The 25,534-nt window shown below is 38.4% G+C and overlaps 1 protein-coding gene across 4 annotated transcripts in view; it reads left to right on the top strand.

Annotated features, from left to right (window-relative positions):
* The window catches only part of unc5a (unc-5 netrin receptor A), a 202,191-nt gene that overhangs the window by 171,285 nt on the left and 5,372 nt on the right, over positions 1-25,534 (top strand). For 2 of the 4 annotated variants that reach the window (XM_058797407.1, XM_058797404.1), the window contains 6 exons: positions 1,085-1,273; positions 2,008-2,307; positions 3,932-4,019; positions 4,551-4,719; positions 10,437-10,670; positions 23,152-23,301. In XM_058797407.1, coding sequence (XP_058653390.1) covers positions 1,085-1,273; positions 2,008-2,307; positions 3,932-4,019; positions 4,551-4,719; positions 10,437-10,670; positions 23,152-23,301 — 1,130 coding nt within the window. Of the gene's footprint in view, positions 1-1,084; positions 1,307-2,007; positions 2,308-3,931; positions 4,020-4,550; positions 4,720-10,436; positions 10,671-23,151; positions 23,302-25,534 lie in introns of all 4 variants that reach the window. The other 2 variants (XM_058797405.1, XM_058797403.1) reach the window with 1 other exon arrangement.

Raw genomic sequence — 25,534 nt, 5'->3', positions numbered from 1 at the left:
TGGAGTAATGTATTTAGTAGTGCTGGGCAACGATTAATCGTGATTTAATCAAAAATAAAAGTTTTTGTACTTAATATATGTGTGTGTGCTGTGTATATTTATTATGTATATTTAAATACACACACATGCATGTGTATATATTTAAGGAAAAAAAATATTATGTTTAAATATTAAATATATTTATACCCTGGACCACAAAACCAGTCTTAAGTGTAAATTTTTCAAAATTGAGATTTATACATCATAATATAAATAAGCTTTATATTAATGTATGGTTTGTTAGGATCGGACAATATTTGGCCGAGATACAACTATTTGAATATCTGAAATCTGAAGGTGCAAAAAAATCTAAATATTTGGTTTAATCATCTTTAAAGTTGTCGAAATGAAGTCCTTAGCAATGCATATTATTAATCAAAAATGAAGTTTTGATATATTTACGGTAGGAAATTTGCAAAATATATTCATAGAACATGATCTTTACTTAATATCCTAATGATTTTTGGCATAAAAGAAAAATCTATAATTCTGACCCATAAAAGGTATTTTTGGCTATTGCTACAAATATTCCTGTGTAACTTAAGACTGGTTTTGTGGTCCAGGGTCACATATATACATGTGCATACATGTAAATATTTTCAAAATATATAGTGTTTGTGTGTCTTTATATATACATAATAAATATAGACAGTACACACACGTATAGTATATAAACAAAAACTTTTATTTTGGATGCGATTTAATCACGATTAATCATTGTCCAGCACTATTTAGCATTATGTAACACAATTATGTTAATGTTTTTAATAAAATTAATTAATACAAAAATATTTGAAAGTGTTACAGAGAGAACCTAGCTTCTTTATTTCTCTGTTTTAACCAATATCATTGCTGATATTCTAAATATTATGACTGTAAACCAGATCTACAATCCAGAAGTTAACATGCTTTAAAATAAAATATTTTAGTTATGGTTTCCTACTCATTGCTGACAAATACAAAAATGCTAATATTCCTAATATTGTAACCAATATTGTATGTGACTGTTACTGACATATGTGTCTCTTTTTCTGTCTCTGCGCAGCGGCATCAGGTGCTGAGGATGTGGCCTTGTACGTGGGGATCGTAGCGGTGGCTCTTTGTCTGACTCTGCTGCTGATCGTACTGGTGCTGGTCTACCGCAGGAAGAAGGAAGGTCTCGATGCAGATGTGGCTGACTCCTCCATCCTCACCACTGGCTTTCAGCCCATGGGCATCAAGCCCACAAAGCCAGGTGTGTGGGCACCGCGCAGGGCAGCCCGCAGCAGTAGGCTATCGTTTCTCTACACTATCCACCCCTCATCGTGGTGTTTCACACCCATCCTTTCATCCCAGTGCCCGTGTTCCTGTGCCACCTGTGGATATAGCAACTCACAGTCTCGTGTGTGTGCGGTGTTTACGTTAAATGGCGGTAGTCACAGTTTTGTGTGTCATCTTCACAGTTGCAAACGATTGTGGTGGTTTTACTTAAATCATCTTTGAAGTCATAAGTGAGAGGAGACCTTCACTCGTCCGCCTGCTACCGTGGGAAGTGATTTGGTAATAGTAGCATTAAGCTGATTTCCATTGATCCTCCCACGAAACAAATCTGCCTACTGCTGTGCACTTTTATTTTTACATATGTAAAGTGTTTAACGTGGAAAAAAACGAGAGCGGTTCTGAAATCGCAAAATATGGAGTTGGATTTTGTGGATTTGAACCTGAAAAAAGCCACACAGTAAGTGTGAAAAAATTTAAACCGTGACTGCCAAGCTTTCTTTAAACTCTGTATGGAATTGATTGTGGCTGTTAAAGAGGAGGAGGAGGAGGCATTGATTTATTTACGAGTGAGTCTCTCTCAGCGCCGAAGGCCCGGCTACATCCATGGATTTGTGCATTTGCGCTGAATTTCAATTTGTGTTGTGCACTTTTAACCACTGTGACCTTTTGAATCATTTTTCAAATGTTTCTTTCTCTCTGTTTCTACAGAAAACTCTCATTTGCTCACCATCCAGCCCGATTTGACCACCACCACCACAAGCTACCAGGGAACTCTGCGTTCTCGCCACGAAGTCACCGGAAAGTTCTCCGTGAGCAACGGCCCCCTCCTGGAGCCTCTTCCTAACGGCTCCCACACGCTGCACAACGGCAAACTGCCCAGCGACCCCAATGACTTCATGAACCGCCTGTCCTCTCAGACGTATTTCAAAACGCTACCGAGAGACAACGTCAACACCTCCTACGGCACTTTCAATTTCCTGGGTGGTCGCCTAACCCTCCCCAGCACTGGTAAGATTATACGACTGCAAACAGTACAAAATGTTTTTTTTGTGTTTAGTCAGGAGTGTTGTGAAAGAGCTCTGGAGCTTTGTTAAACTGCAACGTTATTATACCGACATGGCCCAAAATGGAAGGGTGAAGTGATCCAATTACACGGTAATCCAAGCAGTTTTATGTAAATCGGGACACGAGCGAATGCGAACACCTTCTAAAGAGTTTTTTTTTTTTATGTAACGAGGCAGAGCGGGCAAAGAAGCGCTTCCATTTATATACTAATGATTGCGTTATGACAATGACGACCGTTTTCCTTTTTCGATGAAAATAGCTGTAATTGGGGAACGTCTTGTTTTATTTTTCCCATTCTTATTTTTGAAGGATACCTCACTGCATCTTCTCCGAGCCGAGCCAGTGACTTAGCTGTCAGCCGTGGCACTGTAAGCCGATATGCAACGTGCGCATTCATAGTGCCTGCAACTCTATCCACTCCAAGGACACCACCAGAGTATATTCAAACCAATTAGTCTCCTTAATCACAGACAGAGGGTTCATCAAGCTGTCACATTATGAATCACTCGCGGTCAAAGAGACAGCTCACAAGGCAGTGGAAATGAAATAACCAGGGTTCCCTTGACTAAGAACATTGCCCTTCAAATTGTTCAAACTGCCTGATACTTGTTATCCGTGTCTATTTTGAGTATGGTTTATGGCTTATGCTGCTTTTATGCGTTCATCTTAAATGCGATTATTTTAGACTTAGACAAGTTACATGGCAAAGTTTATTGTGTAGAGTTAGGGGTTGACTAATTATATAATAATTATAATTGCATATAATAGTATATTATTTTATTTTATTTTATTATTTATTTAATTAAGTTTTTTTGCATGTATGTCATCTTCTCATTTATTTATTTAGTCAGTTACTTTGGACAACAATTTAATATAATTTGAATTAATTATTTGAGATCCAATTCCAGTCAAATACAGAAGTTTAGATCAGACTATTTAGGATTTATTATTTCTTACTTTTATTAAGGTATTTTGCGAAAGAAAAAAAATATAATCTATATAATCTTCACTGTTACAAATTGCCCAGAGTAACTTTTTCTTTTTCTTTTATTTATTTATTTAGGAAAATTACAATTGTAATATACATTTGAATTTACTAAAATTTGAATTAATTATTTTAAATCCAATTCCAGTCAAATACAAGTTTAGATCAGACTATTTAGGATTTATTATTTCTTACGTTTATTAAGGTATTTTGCGAAAGAAAAAAAAAAATTCTGAAAGTAAATTTACAATACATTTTCTGAAAGACATTGACTTATGAAAAAATGTAAACTGTGATTGTTTGGCTGTTTGCTGAAAAGGATGAGACTGGACCTCTTGTAACTTTAATCGAATACCCCTGCTTTAGGTACTTCCTGCCACTGTCCATATCTCCAGGGCATAAAGTGAAAGAGTTTTGGAAAATACACATGATAGATGACATCTTTGACCTTGACAGTGGATTTGTATGGTGTTAACCACATTTACTTTTGTCACATAGAGTCCCGCTGTGAGCTGTGACAAAAGCAGCATTCAGACGGAACAAATGAGCCTACCTTGTCTCTTTTGTTCCTATTTACATTAGGAATCAGCCTGCTCATCCCGCCAGAGGCCATTCCCAGAGGGAAGATTTATGAGATTTATCTCACCATTCAGAAGAAAGAAGACATGAGGTAGGTCCCTGGAACCAATCTGAGGATCTGCCTCACAAAGAAGGGATGCACAGTTTGAATCAGATTTTAAAAAGGCCCGGCACAGAGCGTCGAACATAATTGAAGTCAGTCTGCACATGCTGGCGTGTGTGTGTGTGTGTGTGTGTGTGTAAGCCGTTTGCTCAGATTTATGACTAATGCTGGCTTGAGATATCAAAAGCTTGTGTGTATGTGTTGTGTCTTGTCTGTTATATGTAAATGAGCCATGGGCCGCAGAGAGGGAAATGTTCTCCTGTTTTAGATTTTCCTGTCGGAGTGAAGCACCAGGTAACGGTCTGGCTATTTTTTGCTCATGCATTCATGCGGTGTTCACAACCAGCTCCCTACTGGGCTTGAATGCAGAGTGTGAAAAGTCAGATCAGAGCACCAGAGCCCTGATTAATAGTGGAACATCATCTTGTTAAAGGGTCTGCTCTGGGCTTGACATTGGCCATCCATCCAGGCCCCGTTATTTGAATCCTGACCATGTGCTCCCCCTCTGCCTCTCTCTAGATTGCCCCTGGCTGGGTGTCAGACGTTACTAAGTCCCGTGGTGAGCTGCGGACCGCCCGGTGTGATGCTCACCCGGCCGGTCATCCTCAGTATGGACCATTGCACTGATGCGTGCCTGGAGAATTGGGCCATCCGTCTCAAGAAGCAGTCATATGAGGGAACATGGGAGGTGAGTGTTTGTTTGTGTCTTTGTGAGTTTATGTCCAGCAATATAATTTTTATTTAATAAAATATTAGTAAATAGTGTATATCATTTACTTATTATTTTTTATTAAATGTAAATTTTTATATAAAACATGAATTGAAAACCTAAATTGAAATTGTCCTCTATAATGCTTCAATAGAAAAAAGAATTAGTGCTGTCAATCGATTAAAAAATGTAATCGTGTTAATCACTGTAATGGACAAATACTAGGATTTACCTGTAAATGTGTTGAAAAAGAAATGCATGACAAACTAGTTTAAGGAAACAGAACCTTTCACTCCTCCGCCAGGTATGAGACATAATCCTTATTATTCTTTTGTCATTATTCTTTTGTTTTTATTCAGCCATTATCAGCCTTTAAACTGGCAATAAGAGTTTACCAAGCCACATCGCTTCAATCCCAGTATACATTTACCCAACTATTATCAAAAGTATTTCTAAATAAATACAACAAAACATTTATTGCGACCTTACGTGAAGTATTATGACAAAATGCATTATATAAAGAAGAATTGGACCTGTTCTGCAGCTGCATTAGAGCTAACATGCTACATAAGACAATTTATGAGATTAATAGTGCGCTTTTACTCAGAACTCACTTCAAACCACCATCGAGTGTTTGTAATAACTTCCTTTTACGATCACATGTGGAATTTGGTCATTTACTGTTGTTAAAATATGCTATTTATAGCCTTTTATATCGCTACACAAATGAGCATTTCAGATGTACACATTCACTCAAGAAAATCACATACAGACTATATCTATCGTAATCGTATGTTTATTATCTTATATAATCTATAGTGGCTGTTGTCATGTTTATTTCTGCTGTGTAAAAGCCTAACATGTATGCTCTGCTGAAACTCACATTGTTTGTGATGTTACAACCGCCTCTCCGTTCTTAAGTTGCCAAGGATACATTCCAAGTATAATACACATTAGTAAATGGATCTATTTTAGATAAATTTTTATTTGTCTATATACACTTGGGGCAGCTGCGGTACATTAAAAAAGTAGCCCAAAAAACTGCAACCCACGGCTCTGTAATTTTTTCCCGCGACTGTATTTTCAAAATAGCCCACTTGTGCCGCTACCCTGGCAACACTGGTTCGCTGTACTGTAAATAAAATATAATTTATTTTAGATTTTTTTAAATTATTTTTTATTCTTTTTGGGTAAATTACAGTTAAAATCTGATTGGACTTAATACATATAAAACTGCATGTAAAGCATTTATTTAATATAATTTACATAAATGTATTTAATAAAAAACTACTACCATCATGTTTACTTGAAATCTTGACAAATGTAAATTTGGTATTTTTACAGTAATTACTTTTCTATAAATTGGAGAATTGGAGTGTGGGGAGGAAAATGTATTTGAATATACAGGAATATAATATTACAATGCAAAAATAATTATTTGAAAATAGGCATCATTGTCTTTATACAAAATATAGTTTTAATTTAATTTTTAATTTTGTTTGATTTTGGGGTGAACATTTCTTAAGTTTTTTTGCCAGATTTACTTACTTGAAAACAAGTTTCTCCTGTGAAGCCATAAATTCCATCATAAATAAAGATTGTGTTCTATATGATTGTGCCTCATTTTAATTAGCTTTGAACTGTATGTAGGTGGAATTCATGCTGTGCATTCACCTTTCTTGCCCTTTCCCATCTCTTTCTCTCCCATCATCCTGCTACTGAATTGAATATCTTATGGAGGCAAATGGGCTGTATCGTCATAATCATTTCAAATAGCCTCTCAGACAATAAAGCCCTGAAGTGTCTCCATCAGCATACTCCTCATTTCACCTATCTCTCATACCTTCACATTTAATCTCCATTTAATTGTATGGATCTTTTGCTCATTCCATCCGATGGCCATCAGCACCCACCTTTAAACTGAGCCGGGGTGAGTCCTTCATTACGCCTGATGGCTTTTCCAAATCTGCTCTGAACAGCATCGGGTCGGTGCGAGATACATCAGGCACAAAGACAAGGAAGAGGAGGAACCTAGGGAGGAAGGGCGGAGGAAGAGAGAGTGAAGGTCTTCTTTCATGTTTGATACTGTGCATAAATTATTCAGGCTCTTTGGTGTGGCAGCAATGGGGCGGCAGTAGAATGAATAGGCCTGTCTTAGATAGAGGGTAGAGCAGCACTTTTAATCATCCCCTGCCCCAAATATAGCCCATCGGCGGCAGGTCGCCGTTCTTGGCCAGGTACAGCAGACAAAAGAGGGAAAAAACACAGGGAAGTTTGTCCTGGAAGGAGCCTTGGCAGACAGACTCGCAGCAATTAATTTCTCCAGAGGACGCAGATCAGCAAAACGCGAGCAGAAGAGAATGAAATATAGTCTTTGTCATTATCGAACCGCAGGAGGATTTTTTTTTTTTCTGAGTCATTTAAAAAAAATGATAATGGAAAAAAAAAAAAAACAAGACTTCATTGTGGTCAAATGGAAAACGGCTAGTGCCAATACTAATTTCACTGATGAAGATAGTGGCTTATTTTATTGATTGCTGGATGTAATTTCCTGGCCTGGATCCCGAGGTGCATGACAGTAGGGCCGCCTCTCTGTATTTGATTAGATAATGGTGTGAGCGAGAGAAAAAGAGAGAGACGGTGTGTGAGGAATCTTTCTGATGAGCTTCCTGCAGAAAGTTCTGTCGCCACATATCCCACTTGCCTTTTCTCTAATTAAAGCCACTCTGGGGAGCCATTATGTGATTGTATCTGACCGGAGACAGTGAGAAAACGGCACGTTTCCTCACAAAAGCCTTGGCCTTTGCTAGAGTCACGTTTTCTGACAGAATGCCTTTTCTCCTGATTTTAGGATATTTTTCTTTGCATTAGCCTATACGAGGCACACTTGAAGGCATCTCTGATGTCTGTCAGGATTCTTACATCCAATTAAAGTAATTATCTTGCCATGCCCTGACGAGCTCCATATTGCACATGGCAACCTGTTAATTAGTTTATTCTCCTGGTTATTAGTAGAGAAGCACCTCAAACTGTCAAACTCACTAATTCATTAACACAAAACAGTGGAGTGCAAAATGACGTAAGATTGGTTGTGGCGTTGCAACGAATGAAGTAATGGATATGGCTTAAAATTAGGAGGGTGAGCTAATTATTAATGGTCATAATGATTTGAAATTTGAACAAACCCCCAAAGTATGAAACTTATCCCATACTGATCATGACCAATACTTTAAATAATACAGCTTTTGTGGAGAAAGTAAAAAAATAATAGGATCAGTTGAGGTCATGATTGATTGATTGATTTTTTTAAAGAGATTGTTTATTTACCTTTTTTTAGTTGATTAAGACATTATTCAGCAAAGATGCATTCAGTTGATCAAAAGTGACAGTAAAGACATTTAGTTAGAAAAAAATTCTGTTCTGCTGTTCATCAAACAATCCTTAAAAAAATAATCATGGTTTCCACAAAAATATCAAGCAGTGCAACTGTTTTCAACCTTCATAATAAGAAAATATGTTTCTTGATCACCAAATCAGCATATTTGAACAATTTCTGAAGGATCACGTGACACTGAAGACTGGAGTAATGATGCTGGAAATTCAGTTTTGCTATATACAGTGCCCTCCAAAAGTATTGGAACAGTGAAGACAAAATTGTTCTGTTGGCTGTGGAGTCAAGACATTTGCAAATATGATGAAAAGATGAATATGAGACAAAACTACAGAATGTCACATTTTATTATTAGCCATTTCAACACATACATGTTTTACCAAATAAAAAGAACAGCACTTTTAGAGTTCATCCCACTCACTGATGTGAGCATAAGTATTGGGACAGATGAACATAAGGCAGATATAAAAGATTAAAAGCTATTATTTAGTTGCAGATCCCTTACGAACAATCACAGCAGTGAGTCTGTGACCCATAGACATCTCCAGACTCTTGGTCTCATCCTTTGAAATACTTTTCCCAGCCTTTAATGCAGCCAATTCCAATTGTTGCTTGTTTTGGGGAGTTTCTGCCTTTACTCTCCTCTTCAGCTGGTGAAATTCATGTTCAATCGGATTTAAATCTGGAGACTGACTTGGGCAATCTAAGACTTTCCATTTTTTTGCCCTTATAAATTCCTTGACTGAACTGGCAGGGTGTTTTGGGTCATTGTCCTGATGCAATATGAAGCACTTCCCAATGAATCTGGTGGCATTTTCTTGAATATTGGTAGGCAAGATGGTTTTGTACCCTTCCAAATTCATTCTGCTACTGTCATCAAACATTAAGTCATCAGTAAAGTTGAGAGGGCCTGTTCCAGAGGCAGCCATGCAGGCCCATGCCATGACATCACCTCCACCATGCTTTACAGATGAGGCTGTATGCTTGGGATCATTGCAGTTCCCTTTTTTTCTCCACATTTTTGCTTTCCCATCACTTCGATAAAGGTTCATCTTTGTCTCATCAGTCCATAAACACAGTTCCAAAACTCTTCTGGCTCACCTTTGTGCTTTTTTTCAAACTCTAATCTTGCCTTTCTAATTTTGGAGCTGGTTAGAGGTTTGTATCTTGCTGTGTAGCATCTGTAATTCTGTGTCAAAGTCTCCTGAGGACAGTAGATTGTCAGAGCATCACCCCAGCTTTCTGGAAGTTGTTGGTGATTTTACGGACTCGTCTTTTAGGGTTCATTTTCACAGTTTTTATGATTTGTCTGTCATCAACTACTGTTTTCTCAGCCGATCAGGTAGTTGTTGGTTGTTGGTGTCGCTGGTGGTTTCCAAACTCTTGATTTCTCCATGCCCTTTGTTTTTGCTATAGTTCTAATTGACTTCCTCTTTTCTTTTAGCATCCAAATTGCTTGCTTTTCTCTCAAAGTCAGCTCCTCACCTTCATCCTGGTTTGTGTCATCATCGAATGCAAGATTCAGAATGCAGAAGTAATGGATATAACTGATACGACACATTCCCTGCTTTTAATATTCGAAGAATTAATGCAACAGGACACAGCTGATCACTTAGAAAGACCTGTGAGGCAACTGTTCCAATACTTATGCTCACATCAGATAGAGGGATGAAACTCTAAAAGTGCTGAACTTCTTAGCTGGTAAAACATCTATGTGTTGAATCACCCAATAATAAAATATGACATTCTGTAGTTTGGTCTCATATTCATCTTTTCAGGATATTTGCAAATGTCTTGACTCCACAGCCAACATAACTATTTTGTCTTCACTGTTCCAATACTTTTGGACGGCAATGTATATATAGGCTTTTGAATGAAATATATAATTATTTCATTCATTCATTCAATTTTATTTTTATTCATTTATATTCATTTTAATTGCTCCTATTCCTGTATTTAACTTTCGGTATTTTCACGTAAGAAGTAAATCTGAGCTGTAGAAATTTCAGAAGATTTATTCCCTGCTTGTAATCAGAAGAACAGGAAGCCCTGATCACTTAGTGGGCACTTCCACGTGTGAACATTCAGGATGAACTCCTGCTATTAATGTCTCATTAGAGCACAGAACACAGCTCATTATGCAGATCTTTCAGTTTCTGCCCAGCCAGATTGCTTCACTGTATCTAAAATCTGACACGGAACATCCTCAGGGCAGGAGTTGACCATCTCTCCAATAACTTCACTGACACAGCCGCTCTCTGCCCTCCCCTCTGATCCCTGTGTCATTGTTTCATTGGCTCCTCAGGATGTACTTCAGCTTGGTGAGGAAGTGGTTTCGGAGCCGTACTACTGCCAGCTGGAGGTGGAGACGTGCCGGGTGTTCACTGAGCAGCTGGGCCGCTTTGCTCTGGTCGGGGAGTCCCTCAGCATGGCTGCAGCTAAACGCTTAAAACTGCTGATGTTTGCTCCCGCCTACTGTTCTACACTGGAGTACAACATCCGCGTCTACTGCATGGACGACACACAGGACCTGCTAAAGGTGAGGCCTTTGATTCAGAATATACAGTATACTTATGCTAATTATGTTTTTCTAATGTTGGCATTAGGTTTCTTGGTTTTGTGTTAATGTTAAGGAAACATTCCATTTTATCATTTTGCAAACATTATGGGAATGTTAATATTAGATGTTCTCTGAACATTCGTAAGTAAGCATATTTGAAAAATGTTAGACGAATGTCCAACAAAAAAAGTTTCTGAAAAACGTTCCATTCCATAAATGACTTATTTGTGCTAACGTTTTAAGAACCAGATAACTTTAAACGAACATTCCATTTATGTTACTGGAAGACCGTTTGTTCATAACTTTGAGAGAACCTTGCCAATACATTATGAGAATGTTTACCTAATTTTGTCTTCTCTCTCTCCCTTAACCTCAGTCCTCTTGAACCCAGCTGAAAGAACAAACTTAGACAAGTTTGATAGGAATAGTTCACCCAATTTACTCATTTACTCACCCTCATGTTGTTTCTTTATTTTGTGGAACACCAAAGGAGAAAATTAGACAACCCAGTCTCATAAAAATATGTACCTCTGGGTACTTTTCTGCAGCACCGTTTTTACGTACCTTGCTGCACGTTTCGCCACAGTTTCAAATAGAAATGTCCACTGAGTGGCGCTAAAACACGGGTTCAATATGGCTGCATTTACACTGCAGGTCTTGATGACCAATTCCGATTTTGTGACTATATCCGATTTTTTGGACGGCGTACTTACATTTCTTTTAAAAGTGACCCGTATCCGATGTGTGCCTTTTACACTGCACTTGGTGAAACAAGCCAAAAATAGCATATGACATCACAAATAAATTTGAATGGTACATTAAGTTTAATTTATTGACATGGAATTCATATAGAAACGTTTTTAATGCAATAGTTACATCTATACATCAAAATAATTATATATCCTAGTAATTCTTCAGGACAGTGATGTAGGCTCCGCAGCTCCGCTGAAAGCTTGCGAGTGGAATACTCAGGTGGTAGATATTAGATATTAAGCATGTCACATCGTCTGTGTTTTTTTAGTAATTGAAACTAAATGCGTTCATCAGTGATTGTATATCAAAGGCAGGGACATGTTTGTGTGCATTTTATTTTGTGGTTTCAATGGAAACCATTGAATTTTCAAGCCGTCGAAACTGACAGCAGGAACGAGCACTCAGCGTGATTTCAAAAGCAACACATTTCAGCGTCAAACCGCCTTTTATTTAACACAAACGAACGCAATTAATACTCTGCTACTCAACTAGAGATGTTTCATTTGTTACAGGTATGTCTGTACCGCGAAATGTTTCAAAAACCTCACTTTTCAATGACGTAGGAGTCGCATTTGCAGGGGAATATCCGAACTGACCGCTTACACGGCAGGCGCAAATGCACGTATCCGATTCAAATCTGATTTATTTCCACATATGAATGAGGCCTGAAACTGATCTGAGAATATCGGAATCCATGTGATTTTTTTCCTGCTTACACGGTCGTGGGCCATATCCGATCTGTGCCACATGGGAGGAAAAAATCGGAATTGGGTCACTTGAACCATGCAGTGTAAATGCGGCCTATGTGAACCCTGGCACATTTTTATTACATTGATATAGGTACGTATTGCTGTGTTTTTATTACGTTGCTTCAGGTATGTATTGTGGCGGTTCAGAATTCAAATATCCGGGGATTGTCGGAAAAAGTTAATGCTCTATCATGTTGGAAATATGCCCTACACCAAACCCAACCCTAAACCTTCCCGATAGTGTTGACAAATGCAAAACTGATATAAAAACACATTTGTTGATGCAACCGTGCCACTTGAACTTCCTTATGCGCAGATTTGAACTGTATTGTCGAACCGTAGTTACGCGTGTTCATTTCTTTTGGAAACTGCAGTGATATGTATTTATTGGTACGTATTGCGTCTCGCGAAAAAGTGCCCCCAGGTACATTTTTGCCATTGAGACCAGGGAAATTAGAGGATGTTTTCAATTACAATTTAATCAGTGCTGTCAAAGTTAACGCGTTAATAACGCGTTAACGCAAATTCATTTTAACGGCACTAATTTTTTTAACCCACGATTAATGCAGCGCATATTTTCTGTTTGACCCGTGGCCCACCTGTAGTTGGAGAAATGGAGATGCAGAGTGTTGCCAACTTAGCATCAGTGCAGACTCCTTTAGCGACTTTTTTCCCTTCAAAAAAGCGCCCAAACCTTATTTAGTTTCTGAGAATCGCCAGCTTTAATTCAGTTAAACAGATATTATGTTGCTTCTCTAATTTTACATGCAAGTATAGCCGAAATCACAGCACAGCTATTGTCATTACCTTATGTGTATTTGATTTCATCAGACGACGGCTCGATTATCAGGATTTTTGTGCAGATTAACATCTTGGAAAGGAGAGCTGGTTATGTTGATCGCGTTTATGGGTCGCGTTTCAGTCACTATTTCATATTCATTCCGTTATCTGACAACAGAAACAGTAAAATATATAAAATGAAAACAGTTTTAATGAGAATTTAGCTTCATCTAAATACAGTATGTGGGCACAGAGAGGGAAACAAATGTAATAATAAATAATATATGTACATTTTGCATGTTCAGAAGAAGAGCTGCCCTGTCATGAAAAAATGTAAACAGGTTTGTGTTAGTAAATTGCTCAGTGCAAAGAAAGAGAAGTAATGGGAACCTGCTATTTCATGTGTCTAATAGACATGAACAAATTCTTTGAAAAACATCTATGACCTTTGAAACATAAAAGTATTAATTTAAGGTACATTTAGAACAAATAAAAATGTGCAATTAAATTGCGATTAATCACGAGTTAACTCATGACAATCGTGTGATTAATCGTGATTACATTTTTTAATCGATTGACAGCCCTAAATGTAATGTTTTCATGGAAAAGAGCATGAAAAGAGTCTTTGAATGTTTTGTTTTATGTGAAAGAAAGAGTCAGACGTGTTCAGAACAATTTCTAATTTGTATGATGACTTAATTTTCATTGTTGGGTTGCTGGTTAACCAAAGATGTCTTGCTGTTTAAGCTAGTGTAGGGTTTGATACATAAATATAATTTAATTTAGCTCAAAGGGAATCATTTATGATTTTATAGGGAATTTGAACAGAATCACTGTTTTGCGGCTGTTCACTGAGTCGGCAGCGATTCACTGGACGAGCCGAATAACATTAATTCTGCACTGGATATTAAAATCCAAAATATAGTGAAAACACTATTAATAAGCACAGTAACAAGATCGGCAGATTAAGACATTAACTTGTAAGCACAAAACACAAGATACTTCTCTTTTAAATATAAATACGACTTTATTTATATAAACCTAAGACATAAACTAATCTAACACATGAACACAAGCATTCACACATTCACACGTTGCAGAAAGAGAGAAAGGATGAGTTTAGAGAATGAGAATGTGAAATCCCAAGTTTATAGCAATATGTGCTATCACATAGACCTGAACAAACCATCAATCACTTAATTAACCCTCGCGTTGAGTTTCTCAATGAGGCTAAATTTTATATTAAATGCACCAGTTCAGTTAGAATCTGGAGTTGTTTTACTTGCGTTGCCTTTGGTTACAAGGATTCCCTTCTGTCATCGTCGTTGCAGGAAAGGGGTTTTCCCGAGTTGGTGATTGGCTGGAAGTTCAGTAGTCTTTGAAGTGATGTCTTGGGAAGCCAATGGTTGGGCGTTGGCTGAGGGTGGTCTTGGAGTCCGTTGCTGGTTGAAGTTTGAAGCGGGTGCAGTCGGAGCTGGACTTTGCGGCAAACTTAACTTTTGAATACGAGACTCAACGGAAAGAAAAGAAACTACAGTAAAAGAATAAATTGAGTAACAAGACTAGGTGGTTTTTCTTCTCATCGTGGTGTTAAGTAGCAACTGGCCTGTAGGCCAGAGCACGCTCAAAGAGCGCTAAAACAGCGCTAAAACAGCGTCAAAACGCGGTGGCGAGAAGAAGAAGAAGGATGAGAGAGATTTGATGGTGTCCTGAAGTTTTAAACTCGGCTTTTTGGACACATCCCATCTGGTGTCTTGACCAATTAGATGGGCTATTTTCTTAGCTAGGGTTGTTCCTTCCATCTTAAATCAGCATGTTATCAGTCACATGGTCTGAATTTTACACACTCTTGCAAAGTATAATTTTGGATGTGATTTCTATAACCAGAATATGATACATTTGACAAAGAATCAATTGGAAGAAACGTTTCAAGCTAGAATTGTCAAGCTCATACATACCAACCACGAATAAACCTTAAAGTCATTCAATAGTTATTAAAAAGACATACATAATATGTGCTTAAAACATGATAATCTAATGTGTGGGTTACATACATAATATAGTGTTATGCCTAGAAATGTCCTTTTAGGATGATTTTATGTGCATATGAAAAAGAAAGCCTCTGTGTATTTCTGTGGAGACCAAAAGACATGTTCTTTGGACAAAGAAATTTCAGTCTCAGTCTTTGTCTTGTATGTGTGGGGGAAAAGTCAATCTAAAGAAGCTCGTGATTTCTCTTGTGGAACACATGTGATAGCCATCTCTTTGACCATTAATCTTGATTATTTGTCCCAAATTTGACGATCTCCTTCCGGCATTGTACTTATCAATAAGTGTTCTTTTTTCTTAATGTTGCAAGCTATTCTGTGAAAGAGGCTTGTTGGTTAGGCTTGCTCCAGAAGTCGGAGATAGGAATCTTTACGACGTTGTCCTGTTCTCCTGGAATTTCAGCTCCTCATGTTTCGATGTTCTGATCGAATCTTAGTTTTGTCTGACTCGTTCTGATGCTACACTAGAAAATTTAAATAAAATAAAATAAAATGCTGATTTTTCTTTTTCTGATCCCTTTTCTTTTTCTTTTTTTCTTTCATTACACAATCAATTTTTTTTTTTTTTCAGTTCCTTCTGGCTTACACTTATTTTTCTTTCGCTCCCCCTCCTAAAAGATCAGGAATAATCAAGAGCTAATGCCAAAGCAGCCTCCCTTGAGGAGCACGTCTGAGCAGACTGTTAAGATTTCATTTGCATGCTTAATTAGTAAATGAAAAGGAGAGACTCTTTGGCCGTGGCCCCTGAGCTCTGCTCAGCTCTCACTGTCAAAGTAAGAGGGTCCGTTCCCTGCTCTGCCCACTCCAGCCTCTGAGAGCCTGCCAGAAAAGATGACCTGCCCTACCCAAAGCTGCCCGCTGGGCCCCACTAGGGTGGGCTGTCGGGGGAAAGAGATTACGAAAGAGATGCCAGGAATTTGCCCGGTTTGTTTAAAATGAGCTCTTAGCCATGCAGAGATGAGAAGTGTTCCTGTGTATGATGGATGTGAACACCTCCCCTCCAATTCCCTCCAAAGGGTTCACGAGAACGTTGACTGTTCTGTCGTTTTAAAGTGAAGTGTTGAAGTGGTGATTTGTTGGCCCCAAAAAAGCCCTATTTATTATTTTTTATTTTACAGCAGATGCTGTTATTTAGAGATTGAAGGTGTGGATGTGTGATGTGCTTTTATGTATAGCTAGGGTGTTGAGCTTCTAATATAGATGCTTTTTTAACCCATGACCTCCTTTCATACTAACCTTGCCTTTGATCAGGAGTGGGCTGCTCCAGGGGAATCTTCATACGTGGACAGACTCAGTCATGCAATGCTCTCGTATGGTGCTGCTTTCTATGAATCTACCCTATCCGCATTTTTCACTCCCCTCAAATGCACAGACTGCTGCGGTGAGCCACAATGGCCTTATAAGATATGCAGTTTTTTACTCTGTGGTTTAGCGGGGAGTCGAGTGAACTGTATGCTGATCTTTGTCCGTATAAAAAGGTAGAGTTTTGTTCCAAAGGCCAGAAGCATACTGTATGCAAGTACATGAATGCGAATGTTTCCTGAATATCATGTCAAACCTGGAAATGTGCATTTTTAAATTTGTAAAAATGCTTATTCTGCTTTGTACTTCTAAACATTATTGGTGTTTTGAGTTGCTGCACAAATTAATTGTTTAAGTTATATTCTTTATACAACATTTGATTTTTGAGTTGCTTTGGATAACAGAATTTGCTAAATGAATTAATGTAAAGAAAAATTCTAGTTTGCTCCAAGCCTCCAGCTGTAACTATAAATTTTTAATAATCATTAAAATTCTATGAGAATAGGAAAGTCCACACTACAAATCCAAAGTTCTGTCATGAATCTCTAGATAGCGCAGGCCGATAGGTTCTACCTTAATCTGACATAATTACACAATTATTCACATGGCGCAGCTGATTGGTTCATTTTCGTATCAGCAACCAATGAGCTTGCTGCTCAACATTCAAATACTCAGCTAGCACTTGCTGTAGCAGGTGCAGCATGCTTCAGAAACCCTCCACCTTCCCAGCTCCACCTGTATACATCTCTACTACGGGGTGATTTAATGTCTGTTATAAATGGGGGTTAATTCATATGTTATATGTGCTGCAGCAGCAATATTTCCTACATGCTCACAGCAGCATGTCTGTGGATGTATTGGCAGTAGCAAATCAAGCAGATCTATTCCACCAAGACTAAACTCTCAGAAAGTTGTCATGACAGAATTATAATAATAATGACAGAAGAATAGTATTGTTGGAATCACTTCTTTGGCAAATCGTTCTGAAACAATGATTTATGAAACTCCCTCATACAGGAATCATGAACAACTGGAAAACTCATGAACAAATCATGTTAAATCATCGATCAGAAAGTTTGGGACCCTGCTTCTCGATACAATAGCACAGTTTCACATGTCATTATATTCTACAATGTTTTAAACCCTTACTCATTGCAAGCTGCATTCTTAGCTCTGTCGCAGGGGTCACTATATTGGATATTAGCTTGACTGCTGTTATTCATTTAAAAAGGTTTTTTTTTTTCTTTACTGCCGCATTGATGCAAGAATGTTTGTAAAGCGATGTGCAGTCTTGCAATGTATTTGCCTAGCATTTGTGAACTCGTGTAGAGTATGTTTGTGGTCTAACAGGTGTTTCACCCCCTGAGAACCACATCTGAGTCCCTGATTGACTTTCCTTCAAGGATGTAAGGCTGATTTATTGTGATGGAATTATTATGCTAATTGTTGCTGATAACAAGAGGATTTTGGAATTAGCATAGCATTAGAAACGTCGGTCATGACAAAGATGCATTGTTATTTTTTTATACATCTTTCTCCACCATCATCTTGGGTGAATATTAATTGCATTTTGATTGCCACAGGGCTACTACATTACTTCGAGAAACGGTAATGCACCACAAATGAAAGGGATACCGCTATTATTTTTGGTGGTTGTCTCTCTTCTGTTGAGCTAAGAACTTACCACACTATACAAATACTTTTTCTCCTTTCCGATTTCTTTCCTATTCACTCTTTCTTTCTCAGTCATAAGTTTTGCTTGTGCCTAAAACAACAGAAATATTTAATCTCCCGATTAAGCCACATTAAAACAATTTCATTGTCTTTAATCACAAGTATGATATTTGGGAGTCAGTGACATTTCAGCAGAGATGCTTTCAATATGTTTGTGAGTCTTATGGGACCAGTTAGATAAATATTTAATGTACAGCTGCTTTAATGTTTCAGAACTGCTTCCACTGCTGGTTTTACTGTAGCTGGACCCATCGTAGCCACCCTTCCTAAAGCTCAACTATAGGACCTGTGAGAGACACCTCCTTTAAAATGGTTAATTATAGTGCTTACTAACATGCATGACTTCCAAATGTAAACCTGATCTTATTAGGCCCTGCTGACCTTATTTGAGCCTCAGTTTTGGACATGCACAAACCACTACGCCAAGGCTCTGAACCTTTCATTCTTGATGTGATCTCACCATAGTATTTGACCTTTCAACAAAGCAAGATTGGCAGTGTCTGCATCCACTGCAGAATGAGCATTAAGATTCAGATTATAGTGCACTTAACATAACGTTGCTAAAAGGTTTGAAGCACCAGCAGAGGAACGTTTTGGGTTCACTGGTTTATCTGGCTTGTCACCAGGCAGTGGATTGTAAAATATCCTCTCGTTTCAGAGATGAATGAGCGATGACCTTTGGTGCCTCTTTCCAAATGTTGTTCACATTTAATCAAGACCCGTGTGATATTCTCTTCTCCCTCCAGACCTTTCAACCCAGGAGCCAAATGTCTGAGGAACCACGTCTGGTGTTTTCTATCTGCTGACTGGGCTAGAAACAAATAGAGAGAGAGGAGAGCAAGCGTTCTCATATTTGACCTTTCGTCTAACGTCTGAGCATAATTTGCGCGTATGTGCATGCATTCACGCTGTCGGGGGGAGAAACTAAAAATGGTGCACGGCTTTGATCACTGACGCAACATTTAACTAGACAGTTGGCTTCATCAACCGACGATGCGAGAGAACGAGACAAAACAAAGCCTGTTTGTTGCTCTGATTCGTCAAATTCGTTTCTCTGAAATGCTTGTTTGGAAAGCTGCTCGTACGTCGCTCGTGTTTTTAATCAGAGAGAGGAGGCAAGGGAGAGAAATATTTGAGGTGTTGGGTGGGAAGGAGAAAAATAACCTCATCACCAGCTAGAGAAAACTCACAAGACATATGTCTAGATGATTTACATCTGTGAAATCTTTGCCTCCATCATTCAGATCTCTTTTCTGACTTTTCTGACTTGCTCATCAGCTCAGAAAGTGCAAGGTCTGTTTTCTCATGGCTGAGGAGTCGCGGAAGATGCCATGCGGAAATTAGTCAGTGTCAGTCACTTTGTTATGCTCTCATATCTTTATGCACTGTGAGACAGTTGAGATTAAGTTGTAAAACAGACTGAAAGAAATGTTCTATTACTGCGGATCTATACCGTCATTAAAATCAAAGCCTTTTTATTTAGTTCACTGATTTAAGATGTTGCGTAACAAACTTGTCTCAGTGGTTGTTAATTTATGGCGTGCTCATTTTGATTTTATACGGTATGATGGTTATTTCTTGTACCTTATTACTGGCAAGCCGGTGGGGACAAAATGGATAGAGCCCACTCTGCATTCATGTTTAATAGCTTTTTATTTGAATAGCTCTGAGATAGATTTACTAGAAGGAATTTATTAAGGCATTGCTCATACTTGGGGGCTGGGACTTCAACAAACCCATAACGATAAGTACTAAACTTAACCACCCTAACAACTGCCCAAAACACCCTAGCAACCTCACAACAAAATGCAAAAAACATGAACTTTTGACCGCTGCGGTTCAGTCTTCTGAGAGCTGACATTAAGTGTTTTATCTTAATGGAAGTTTGGGTCACTGTAAACTTTGTAAACACATTGCCCTTTTGCCTGAATGGTTTTTAAATGTGTAGCTTCTGTGTGTTTGGTGGAGGAGCGTTTGTAGCATGTGAGTTGTAGCAGAGCATCTAACCTCCTTCTGTCAAAGACAGCGAGGGGAGATAAACTATAGAAGAGTCTCTTGTATTCCCAAATAGAGTGCAGCAGTAGTCCGTCAGAGCCCCCGCTCAGCACACCACAGGAGCTGTCCAGGCCTGTGAGGATGAAGGGTTTGTGGGCTCCGGAGGACTGTGGCCATGCTTCCCATAATCCTGTTATCTGTCTCTCTAAAGCTTACCACTCTTCTGACCCGAAGACACCAGTGTTAAGCTGCCTCTGTCTCCTCTCCATTCGTTTTTTGTATTATATCGCTCGCTTGCTCGCTCTCTTTTTCACCCTCCAGTTCTTAGTTTTCCAGTGAGTAAGAAAAAGACAGAGGGTGGGCTTCATCCTATTTTTTTTTTTAGTCTAAAGTCACTGTCAAAGAATAGAAAATCCTTTTTCTCCCAAGTATTTTATATGGCTAAGTCATCACCATCTAGTCTTCATCCATGAAAACTTCACATTGTCTCCCCCTTATATACTTTAAAAGACTCTTTACAAAAATACAGTGGCGACCAGTTTCTGCCAAAATGGTGTAGTTACTACAGTTCTTGTCAAGGGTGTCATGCGCTTATTTTTTTGAAGGGGAAAAAGTGGCAGTTCTGGCTTTCTTGGTGCCCCAGGCAAGAAAAGACATGACCACAGAGAAAATAAATAAATTATAAATTAGTAGTTATTTTTGTGCTAGGGGAGTTCACATCACAATAATAGATTTATATTGCTGTGTTTGTTTGTTTGTTTATTATTTTAAAGCATATATTGTAATTATAAATAATATACATTTTATTTTTATTAAATAAAAAGTGATGTATAATTTTTTTATTATTATTTCTATATTCATTTATTATTATTATTATTATGTTTATATTTTTGGCTCAAAAATACTACTGTAAAGCAGATTAATTAATATAGGATCTCCTTTTGTGTAAAACGCTTAAAAATTATTATTTTAGTTTATTTATTTTTACTGTGTAAAAATATCTATATTGTATATTGTATGATATATTGTTTTTAAAGTGTATTTTGCATGCAATTAAGTGGTTTTTCATTGTAAGAAGTCATGTTTGGATTGTTTTAATGAAATTCTGTGACAATTTATTAACAAGACAATGGGGTGTAAACAGGGCCAATATTCGCTCAGCCTGAGACATATGTTGAAAGCAAACACACAAATGGCAAGCTCAATTCTTGGCTGAGATGCAGCAGCGGCGGGCCAAGACTGACATGTTTCTGCTCATCATTTCGAGCTGGCCTTGTTAATATACATTGGGTGGACAGGCTGGACTGTGTCTGCATTGGTATGCATGCTCTTAGTTATTCATAATGGGATAATTGGCGTGCTCTTCTGTGTCTCTCATTACTAGGCAGCTAGATGTACTGATAGGTCAGAATCAGGATCAAAGTCCATAAGCAGCAATTTGCCATGCTAATTTCCTCCCATAGAGTGATTGTATTTAGGAGAACAACGTAAAATGAGATGCTTGTAGCCTAAATAAAGTGTCTTTTGTCGTGAAGCAGAGATTATATTCCTCTTCTGATTGGAGTGCACTTAGCCATTGACTGACACACGGTCTAATGGCATGAGATAAATCTTGACCTCTAACCTATTCAGTTCTCTTAAAATTCACCTCAGTGGTCGGGCTGAAGAACCATGAAAGATGTCAACGTCTCTATCTTTGCTGTGCTAATGGAGAAAGACTGTAGCTTGACTTTCCGACTCTGATAGTAAAAATGTTTAAAACTACTTTCATTATCTCCCATGAAACCACTCGTGGTCTTTAAAAAGATAAAAGCGTGTTTTATGCCAGAGACCAGAGACAAAACTCGTCTGTAGAATTTTTAGTTTTAGCTAAGTTTGTTATGTAAAGATACTTTGTTCTAGCCTCATTCTAAGACATAATGCATTGTGACAAGCTCAAAATAAGTCAAATTTGATCACACTTATAGATAGATGGATAGCTGGATAGACAGACAGATTTTATTTTATTTTTGTGTTGTATTGTATTTTTATTTTATTTTATTTATTGTGTCGTATTGTATTGTATTTTTTATTTTATTTTAGTTTAGATTAGCTTAGTTTCCTCAAAGGCAATTGCCTTAAGTTAGAAATTATCTCCTTGTAAGAAACAGACAGTGGGAAGCTCACTTGCTTTTGAAACTGTAGTTAAGCGGATAATATGGTACTTGTACAGCAGGTATTTGCAAATGAATAATTAACAGGTTCTATACCGTTTTAATTGAAACTGGGCCTGCCGATACTTGGTAAAGAGTGCAGAAAATTGAATCGTCCATGTGCAGATAAAAATCACTGAGATTCTCCATCTTAATTAGAGGCACTCTCAAACACAATTCATGTGCATCCACATTCACACAGAAAAGAATCAAACATATGGTAATTACCGCACCCCCACCTCTCTCCTCCATTTGTTGTCTATTCGTTCAAGTAGCTTTCTTTTATACACACCGCAGCTCGCTTGCCGGGAAAGCTTCACTTGTTTCATTTTCCTGTAGTCCTTACCTTTGTGCTGTTGTTTTGTTAGCAAGTTTGAATGTTATGAAAGATTGCCGTCCTGATTGGGAAGGTCTGCCAGTCCTCTAACCTCGGAGTCCAATTCATCATGTTGTTTGAGCTGTAGTTCCTCTGTGCAAGCTGAGGTCTTTGATGGGAGTCTTTCAGCTTTCAGAGACCTCTGCTCTGCGCACTCCTTTAGCATGAGAGATGTGCCCTGAAAAAGAATTGATAGATCAGCCAGGATGTGCGTGGATATTATTACCTAATTCCAGATGGCCGTTCTGATGGCAACAAATGGCCTTGCCGTACCAACCCCACTGAGACGAAAACATTAGACGTGCAAGTACAAATTTCTCCTGGCACAGCCGCAGAAATGAAATTAAGCGAATCTTTGATGCACGAACAATGAGCGCTTGACGAATAGCTCAGCTCGAACCTTCATTACCCCAGCACCCTTGGATTTGGAGTGCGTTCGCCAGAGATGCCTTGACCTTGGCGTGACATTAAAGCAGCGTAGGGGAAAAGGAACCGGGTTTACTGACTGTGCTGTGCTGTGTTGCTCCACAGGAGGTGATGCAGATGGAAAGACAGCTGGGAGGTCGACTGATTGACGAGCCTCACGTCCTGCTCTTCAAAGACAGCTACCATAACCTGCGCCTCTCGATTCACGACATGCCCCAGGCACACTGGAGGAGCAAACTACTCGCTGGCTATCAGGTGGGCTTCTATAAAGCACCTCTCTCTTGCAGCAGCACTTCTTGTATTAATGGGGTTTGCTACAGTGAGCTCCTCTGTTGCTAGCGCTAATACTTGGGGTTAGCGGTTTTTCAAAACCCACAACCTCAAATATTAAATAAATTAAACATGAAATATAAAAAAGGCTTGGAAGACGATAAAAAATACTCTCAGAAAAAAAAAAAAAGGTACTAATGATTTCACTGGGGTGAAACCCTTTCAAAATGTACACACTTACAAAAAGTACATATTAGTACCTACGTATAAGAGGGCTTTTCACGTTTGAAATGGTTAAAGGTGGAGTAGGCAGTTTTTGCACTACTAGTGTCACATAACAGAACTACAAAAATAAAGCATGTTTTCAAATAACCTCTGCAAGCATCGCTTTCACGTGTCGTGCCTCCCCTAACTCAAGCATTACAAACACAGCTCTTATGAGTCTGTTGAAGTGAAGGCATGTCTCAACAGGTAAAAGTAAGCAATTAGACTACTATTTTCAATAAAAGGTCCATCATACAATACATTTAACTTGAAGTTTAGCTTACCTCTTGAGAATAAACTCCACAAGTTCATCGTATCAATTGAAACAAAAAACATTTAATCAGATCAAGTGTAATGATTGCATTGCAATGACTGGATGAACATTTTATGGCCCTGAGCCTTTCACAGAAGATATATACATATGCATATGCATATGCATATACATGTCTATATATGTGTATATGTATATATAGTATACATAAATAGACCACTTTATTGATTGACCTTTCAACCAGTATAACAAAAATGTTTCTGGAAAAATCACCTACCATTTCTTTAATCCTGGGTCATTATAAACCCAGGGAAAGCTTAATCCAGGGTTATCTTGCTTAATATTACACTTTGTTTATAATTTACCTGGGGTTAAAAATTGATCATGTACTGTAAATGGGTTGTCTGTCACCATTTGACCATTTTTGCCTCATGACCGTTTATACAATGTTTTTATACAGTTTTCTGTGACTGTCTAAAGCATGTGAACGTGAGGCATGTCAAGTCACCTTTATTTATATAGCGCTTTTAACAATACAGATTGTGTCAAAGCACTTAACAGTATCAAATTGGAGGATAGAGTGTCAGTAATGTATAATGATAAGATTAAACACTCAATTTTCTCAGTTTTTTCACATGCAATTTTGCATGCAAAATTGACTGTCTGTTGCTAAGCATCTAGTCATAGCATTCTAACACCACATCGTTTCACACTGTACGTTTGGCACCGCAATGCAGGGTTAAAAGCAGTGCTAAACCTGCTCTGGATGGTAATACCTTTTGAAAGAGTACCCAATGACAGTACCTTTTTTACTGAGAGTGTAGGCAAATAAATTCATATTTAGAGAAGCAATCACTCAAAGTCCTAGCAACCACATGACTATCTGCTAACACCCATGCAGAACAATTTTGCAACCACATAACGACACCCGAGCAGCCACCCAAATTGTTCTGGCATTGTGACAAGAAGTCAAGGGTAAAATAGCTGCAAAAAGTTTCCCCTCTGTTTGAAATTCTTCGCCTCTGTAACGCGTACTGCAGATGTTATGTTTGTCTTTTAGATCTTTGTTGTCAAAGTCTTTTCGAAGCGTAATTGAACGAGTTAGAGTTAGACTGCCAAGTTATTTTTTCTTGGGGACAAATTTGAAGTGCTGTGCTCTGTGGCTGCTCTGAGCTTTCTAACAGGGTGTGTGATCTGGTATGTCCTCCGGATTGCTGTAATTGGAAATTTCTTTGGTTTCGCCTCATTAGAGTATTTCTGAACGTGTGGGAATGCTAAAGGAGCCCATTATAGAGTGAATTGGCGAGCAGGGACCCTAGAACGTCTGCTCTTAATAACATGCACGGCCTTGGCTACGAGTTAACGGCTTCTTGGGTAAAGAAGGATTGAGAGCGCTGCAGTTTTCTCATACGGCTTCCTCACCCGCTCTGCCCATCTCAGGACTCTTTCCCACTGGAGGAGATTAAATATAGACCAATATGTAAATGCTCAAGGCTGCAACACCTGATTTTTCTCGTATTTCCCTTCCTGGATCATGTATGCTGGGCCTCAGAGGAACGTCTCTGGATTCTGGAGGAATCTTGGCGTAAAAAGCTCCTCCGAGGATTTGGAGATGCCAGCTAACAGTGTTACAGCACAAATGTGCATAGAGGAAACATTTTCTCACCTGAACCTTCCCTTATT

This window comes from Onychostoma macrolepis, chromosome 14 (genome assembly GCF_012432095.1).
Source record: "Onychostoma macrolepis isolate SWU-2019 chromosome 14, ASM1243209v1, whole genome shotgun sequence".
NCBI lineage: Eukaryota > Metazoa > Chordata > Actinopteri > Cypriniformes > Cyprinidae > Onychostoma > Onychostoma macrolepis.
This window is presented reverse-complemented; position numbering and strand designations above follow the sequence as displayed.